Source organism: Apium graveolens, chromosome 3 (genome assembly GCF_009905375.1).
Source record: "Apium graveolens cultivar Ventura chromosome 3, ASM990537v1, whole genome shotgun sequence".
Taxonomy (NCBI): domain Eukaryota; kingdom Viridiplantae; phylum Streptophyta; class Magnoliopsida; order Apiales; family Apiaceae; genus Apium; species Apium graveolens.
In genome coordinates, this window is record NC_133649.1 from 54,788,232 (window position 1) to 54,796,483 (window position 8,252).

At 33.9% G+C, this 8,252-nt stretch overlaps 1 protein-coding gene across 1 annotated transcript; it reads right to left on the reverse strand.

Annotated features, from left to right (window-relative positions):
- Positions 1–461: 461 nt before the first annotated feature.
- LOC141712293 (uncharacterized) lies at positions 462–1,919 on the reverse strand. The gene is made up of 2 exons (XM_074515172.1): positions 851–1,919; positions 462–715 (listed from the first exon to the last, which is right to left on the reverse strand). The coding sequence occupies exon 1, from the start codon at positions 1,874–1,876 to the stop codon at positions 878–880; it is 999 nt and encodes a 332-aa protein (XP_074371273.1). The 5' UTR covers positions 1,877–1,919; the 3' UTR covers positions 462–715; positions 851–877.
- Positions 1,920–8,252: the final 6,333 nt, after the last annotated feature.

Consider the following 8,252-nt stretch of genomic DNA (forward strand, 5'->3'; position numbering starts at 1 on the left):
TAACATGGGGACCTATATATTGCACAAGCCTTGCCCCATTAATGTTATATGTTACTTGCATGAACTCTTTTTTTGTGAGTTACGTTGGCTGTTAATCATCCCAACACTTGCCCTTTTTTTAGAAAGAAAATTTTAAAATAAATTGTCATAAAATATTAATACAGTGATTGAGTTATTTTACTGCTTTGTGCTAGGGGATCACGTCTTAGATTACCGATGTGTTTTCACTAAATTGGATAAATTAAGTTGAATTCAATAAATTATATTTAATTAGATAAATTCACAATCATTAAATTAAACTGGTAAAAATATAAAATTAACAACTTTGAAGTGCACTAGCAAACCAACTAATTGAATTATTTATCATGGGTAAAGCGTTTTAATATCTTTCAATTTTGTGTAATTTTACTAACACGTGACAATAAAACATGAAATAGCACTGCGAATTGCAACAATTCAAATATATATAAAAAAGGAATTTATTCATAGAATTGTAATGCAATAATAATAAACCCCTCTATTTCTAGAGGGTGAGAAGGTTCTGTTACATGTGAAATATTATTCCCTGGCAAACAAAAAGGCAAATAACCCAGAGTACTAAAATACAAAGACCATATATAATCCGGTGAACATATATAGGTAGAAACGTCAAAAACATCCTGCACTCTAATTCAACTTCATATATCTTCTGTGTGCCTTGGCCTCGCTGCATGTCCTGTAAATGTAAATAAACTTTATCAATATATAGTATGTCCACTTTGTTTTATCTCAAGGGACGAATGATATATTTTATGTTATATGAATTTTGAATGTATTGCCATGCGGCCCATGCATTAAGATAAGTTGGAACCTTTATGTGAAGGACCCTATCTTTTTCTTAATAGTGGTGTGGAGGAGGTGGTGAAGTGTAGAAGTAGTGATGCTTGGGTGGTGGTGGAGAGTAAACTGGTGGTGGTGGGGAATGCACTGGTGGCGGTGGAGACTTGTACTTGTAAACTGGTGGTGGTGGAGAGTGCATTGGGGGTGGTGGAGACTTGTACTTGTAAACTGGTGGTGGTGGAGAGTGCATTGGGGGTGGTGGAGACTTGTACTTGTAAACGGGTGTTGGTGGTGGTGGAGAATGCTTGGGTGGTGGTGGAGACTTGTACTTGTAAACGGGCGTTGGTGGTGGAGGAGAATGCTTGGGTGGTGGTGGGGATTTGTACTTGTAAACTGGAGTAGGTGGTGGTGGTGACTTGTACTTGTAGTGATGTACTGGTGCTGGATAATGTGTAGGTGGAGGTGGTGATTTGTATTTGTAAACTGGTGTTGGTGGTGGTGGGGAGTGCTTTGGTGGTGGTGGTGACTTGTACTTGTACACCGGTGTTGGTGGTGGTGGAGACTTCTTAGGTGGAGGTGGAGATTCGTAGTGGTAAGGAGGGGGAGGAGAATGCACAGGAGGTGGTGGAGACTTGTACTTGTAAACAGGTGTTGGTGGAGGTGGAGAGTGCTTAGGCGGTGGTGGAGAGTTGTAATGGTAAGGAGGGGGAGGAGAATGCACCGGAGGTGGTGGAGACTTGTACTTGTAAACAGGAGTTGGTGGTGGTGGAGAATGTTTTGGGGGAGGTGGAGATTGGTAATGGTAAGGTGGGGGAGGAGAATGGTCGGGAGGTGGGGGAGAATGGTAATATGGTGGTGGTGGAGAGTGCACCGGAGGAGGTGGTGGAGGAGACATGTAATGATAAGGAGGTGGAGGAGGAGATTGTTTAGGTGGTGGGGGTGGAGAGGAGTAAGAGTAAGATGCTATGGTTTCTGATGGGAAAGTGAGAGAAACCAAAACTACAAGTAAAGACACAATGAGAGTGCCCATTTTGGAGCCTTTAGCTATTCTTCCCATGTTTTACTAACCCTTATGCCTTGCTGATTGTGTTATGCTTTCATCTAAAACTTAGGCCTCTATTTATAGGGCTAATTAATCATCTTACTATTAAAATACACAAGTTCAATCTCGGGGTAAAATGTAATTTAGACAATTATACTTACCAAAGCTAACAACTCTCTCTTTTCTTATTCGTCTGCAGAAGCCACCAAGTCAACAACTATATCCATGCACATAATACGTTTGAACTGTCAAACGTCGTATTTTCATTGTATTATTTTTACTTTTCGAGTCGGTGTATAGATATATACGTGTTTTTTTTTGTTCACATGCAGAGACGGATTGATTTACATTCTAGGAATATCGACCGTATTTTATGATATATTTTTATATTTTTGAGTTTTTACGGAATATTTTTATATATTTTTTTAAAAAATTAATAATAATTAAAAAATATAAAATTTTTATTTTGGGGAACACATCTCTTGACCCTTATTAGATGCTCCCCTGACCGCAAGCTAACTAAACAATCTAGGAATACAATTTTTCGTATTGTATCTCCACGCGAGAATAAATAAGAAAATTAAAAAATACTGTGCTATTTAGAATATAATAACACATTTTTCAGAATCTGTTAATTATTATTTATTTAGTTTGGTCAAGTTTTCTTGTAATCTGTATGCAAGTGTTGTATCATCTATGTTACTACTTTTCATGCAGATAATTTCAGCGGTTGCTCTCAATGTGCATATATTTTCAAGAAGCTTTAATAAAAATGAAGAATTCAAGATAATGAAATTAACCTAACAAACTTGGCATATTCATACGCTCACACCTACCCGAGGTTTTTCTGTGTATATGTTTACTCAGCTGGCTATATCGGCATCACAATTGCCTGCATTTGCTCATTTTCTTCTTTGTTGATTAAAAAGTAAATAATTTTCACAATTATTTCTCTTACACCGAGTGAACAGCTGACCTTATTTCTTAGCATTTCGGCACAAACACCATCAACATTTTGTTATCATGAGATACGTGTTTTGCATCGCTTACAAATGTTACAAGTTCTACACTTCTACTACTACTAAATAAACGAATAAGTCCTTTCATTTAAGGAATAAATCAACCTAATTATATATTTTTTGATAAGGATCATTAATTTCTGAAATTTGGATATCCAAATCCGATCTCATTTTGTATATTACTTTTTTACTTTGTTAATTGCATTGTTGTTACCCGATACAAAGTAATCAGTACATCTCTTAAGTGGTGGAGAAAAATTTGATCTTATATTCTTAACAAGACAACATTTACAATTAATATCAATATCAATAATAATACAAATATTTAAATTAAATAAATTGGGAGAACGAACCCGAGTCCTCCTTTAATCAAGTTCTAATACCATGATAGCTAGCTTTAGAAATAATATATAAACATAAAACTTAATTATAATACACCTGGAATTTATAATACATGTCTAAACTTATATAAAAAAATATCCTAATATATATAATATAATAATAAATATAAATATATATTATAACACCGGGGACTTTTGGGTTTACTTGTTAACAAATTGCTGGCTTCAAAATTGAGTTTTGTTGGATAACGGAAGATGCAACATATTTGCTACCACCAAATCTTCATGTTTTCTGGGGTATAATTTTCTGTAAATGGAGGATGTACTAATCAGTATCCTTGATCTTGAGTCGTTAATAAAATTTCATCAAGTGCGATTTGCAAATTGAGCACATCATTTCCATTTAATATTTGTGAGATATGTCCAAATTATAGTCTCAAATCCGTTAAATCTGATCATGTAAACCATGATAGAAGAGGTGCTCGTAGTTGTATAGCGAATGCGCATACAAGTTAAAGGGATTGTCCTTTGCAGCTAACAACTGGTCAAATACTAACTAATCACCGTCTTACACCTTAAAGTCAAAGTTCCATAAGATAAATTGTTTAAGTAGAAAAATAGAATCCCAATTTTGACTCATGTTAGAGTGAAAAATCATTTAAATATTTGCATGAATCGCCTTTTTCTGCTTTTTCAATTATTGGACGCCTGCCTTCATAATTTTCTGCCAACTATCTTTTAGAAAAACATTACAATAATTGTATTAAAGTTTGCTAAAAATGTAGCAGGTATAGATCTTTAACTTATTGACATAATCAGATGATCTGCATGCAAGTTGAAACTAGTTTTGTATTCCTTTTTTAAGTAAAATTACAATTTATTGTCCGTTCATTAGGCGTGTTAGGCATAAGATTTACTAGATTTCCAGTTTCGTGTAAAATGGACACAGGCCCGGGAAAATTAATCCCACTAATTGTGATCAATGTAAATGAGATCAACTTAATGTTGTAAACTGGGAATAGGTTTCAAACCAAAAATAATTAATGCACATCAAGTTAGGTATGTACAGTTATTTTAAGGGGGTTTTAGAGGGTCGCAAAATAAGGGAAATGACAACAGGGAATGAAGTTAAATTTGTAGACTTTTATTAGGGTAAAATATTGCTAGTATTCGGGGCTTAAAAATTATTTAGCTGGAATACATTTGAAAAGTCAGCAACTGATTTTGGAAATTTGTAACACCTAATGAGAGTGATGGACTTTTAAGCCATGATCACAACCCCGCTATTAAAATAGAGTGACACTGAATAAAATTCTATCAATATTCTGCAAAATATAAATAACTCAATATTTATTACATAAAACACCAAAATACAAACTTTCACTAAATCAAAATATCATACAAGGTAATACCCGTATCAGCAATATGCTGGTGAAAAACCCTTAGGTGTTAACGTTGTAGTGAGCGGATTCACGAGTTAGTCCCAATATATTCTCTCAAAATCTGTCCACTCTGAATATTTTCTTTAACAACTAGGAACTTAATATCTATATATTTTGTTTATGTGGTGTTCATATTGTTATTTGAATACTCCATTGCTTTATAATCACAAAATATCTTTAATGGTATTTCAATACCATCAAGGATACGCAAACCAGTGACAAAATTTCGCAGTCATAAAGCTTGATTGGACGCCACAAAACACGCTATATATTCCGCAGCCATGGTGGATGAAGTGGATGAAGTTATGAGCGTCTATTTCGCAGACCTCTCCACCAGCCATTAGATAAACATAACCCGAAATAGATTTTCTTTTACTTTTTTAATCCTCTTAAGTCAAATCTAAATATCCAATGATTTCAAGATGATCTGATTTCCTGTATGTGAGCATATAGTTTTCTGTCAACTATCTTTTAGAAAAATATTACAATAATTGTATTAAAGTTTGCTAAAAATGTAGCAGGTGTAGATCTTTAACTTATCGACATAATCAGATGATCTGCATGCAACTTGAAACACTAGTTTTTGTATTCTTTTTCTAAAGTAAATAAAAATACAACTTATTGTCCATTCATTAGGCGTGTTAGGCATAAGATTTACTAGCTTTTCAGTTTCGTGTAAAATGGGCAGAGGCACGGGAAAATTAATCCCACATATTGTGATCAATGTAAATGAGACGAATATAATGAGATTGGAAACTCGGGATAGATTTCAAGCGAAAAATAATGCCTAAGGGGGTTTCAGAGGATCGCAAAATAAAGGAAATGACAACAAGGAATGAAGTTAAATTTGTATAGTATCCTTTTATTAGATAAAATATTAACTACAAGATTCGTGACATGGATAGAATTAAAATAGATTTAATTGACATGGATAGAATTAAAATAAATATAATTGCACGAAAATGACATCAATTATAATTTTTTTGCATAAAATTGGTTGTGTTTTAATAATAGGCACCCGTGTGATTCACTTTTAATTTTTTTTAACACGCGATTGCATTCCGTCAGTTGCATCTAACAGACGTTAAATAAGAAGGGTAAACTGGGAAAACTCTATTTTTAACGGCTATTACTCTCATATATAATGATGTATCTCTATATAAACACATACAATACCAAAAATTAATACTTCCATCCTAAAAATCATTTGGGGTAAAGCTAATCTTACACACACCATGACGTACACATATTTTTGTGGAAATTGGGTTGGGGAGAGGACTGCTAAAACAGAGGCAAATGGGGGTCGAAAATTTCTTGGTTGTGTTCTTGGTAGTCGAGGTTGTGGGTTTTTCAGATGGGTAGATGGCTGCCAAAGATGCATGGTACTACAAATTGAAGTGGAGAAGACTAAATTGAAAGTTAGAAGATGAAAATTAGGCTATCTTTTTTTAATGGTATTGTTTTTCTTCTTCTTTGTTTGGAATGTACCATCGGTTGAAGATGTAAAGGTAGATATTTAAATCTCTTAATGGTATCTAATATAATGGATTATGTTTATCAATTAACTTTGTGTTTAGTCTGTCATTATATGTTTATACAAAATAAGGTATCGACTAGTAGAAAAATGCAATATACACACATAAACATGTTTCGTTAAATATCATAAATCCATCATAATGTATTGTTGGCAATAGAATAGCCTGTCCTGTTAACCAAAAACCGGCTGACAAATGAAAGGCTTGAAGCCTTTAATACCAGCTATTACATACCCAACAAACACAATGGCACATAAAATATAACTTGCAAATGTATAGCCATACAAAATGGCAATTAATAGACCCAACCATAAAAGAAGACTGTGTTAGGTCACACTTTCACTGTAGAGGGGGTGAATACAGTGTTTATTACAATCAAATCAAACTTCAAGAACTTATGTAACAGAAAACAAACTTTATTGAAACAATAAACTCTGTTACAATCTGGAACTGTTATCTCTCAGTGATAAACAAAATATCACGAGAGCTGCTAGGGTTATAGTAAATAATATTCTCGATAATGATAACACTTATAGTGTAAACCCTATGTCTGTATTTATATACTACACAGTTACAAGATAATCGCTAATTGATATGGAATATAATTCTGCTTCCTAAAATATATCAATCAGATATCTTCTATTCCAAGTATTCCATTCTTCACGGAATTCCTTCTCCATGCATATCTCTTCTTATGTTTATCTTGATCTTCTTAACTTTAATCAGCTACTGTCCTTATCTGATCGTCCTTCAGCACTTAAGTTCTGATATCTATCTCCTGATGCTTATCTCCTGATAACATAAGTACTGATATCCCTTAAGTTCTGACGTCCAGTATAAGTACTGATCAGTTAAGTACTGATTTGTTCTGTTCAAATAAGATCTGAAATCTAAACATAAAACATATTAGCCATGACATTATCAAATATATCTAACAATCTCCCCCAACTTGTAAATTAGCAAAATATACAAGTTTAACAGATATTTGATGATGTCAAAAATATTAAGTACAAATGCATGAGAAATAGACAAGATAACTACAACTTACAGTCCTTAAAGTTTTTACCAATTCAACTTCTGATAACAACTTTGGTCTGTATACACATCAGAATTTAAGTAGTTGTAGATCTTTGACTTGGCTTCATCATTTTCTGATCTCTCTGATGTCAGGAGTTGTTCTGAGATAATTCTTCAACAAACATTTCTCAGCATATCTGAGTTCATCAATCATTCTCCGTTTGACATCTTTAAGCTCTGCAGTATCTTCACCAGTTTGAAATATTGCAGCTCTGAGATCATTAATCTTTGCTTTTCTCAACTCCCGATCTAGTCTTATGACATAAGCTTTGTTAGACTCTAGATTGAATTCAAGCCCCTTAATACCAAGATATGTTCTGATCTGTGCAGTATTAGGCTTCATATCAACAATATCACCATTGTGATTTCTGTACTTTGGAACATATCTGCTGTCAGACTTAACAGAATAAAGCCTTTTCTGTCTCTGAATCTGTTCTTTTAAGTAGTTTGCAGCAGTCTCTGTTATTCTGTCATCCACTTGAAGTAAGAAAAGTACATGCTCCAATTCTTCAAAATACTTCAAAGGAATGGCATTTTGTCTTATATGATAAACCCTACCATCTGTCATGAAATACAACATGATGTATTCTTTCAAGTAGGTATGGTAAACCATCTGTACAGATTCTAGTTGATTCAATCTCTCAGGAGTTGCTCCAATACCTGGTTCACTCAAGGAAGTTGGATCATCGGTAGTGTTGTGTACTCTTCTTTCATCAGCACTTCCCAATCCAGTTTTATCTCTAGCTTCCTTTCCAGTAACTACTCTTGCTTCAAAACCACTTGGAGTAGTCTTCAAAGATTGAGTCTGTTTTGCTTTAGTGAATCCTGGTAGGAGTGTTTTAGATTTATTTTCTGATATCAAGTTAACTTGAGCACTGTCAGAGGTTACTTGCTTCTTCTGAATATCAGAACTTACAATTTCTTGACTCTGAACAACTTGAGCCATGTCAGAGGTTGTTTTAAGAACTTTTCTTGAA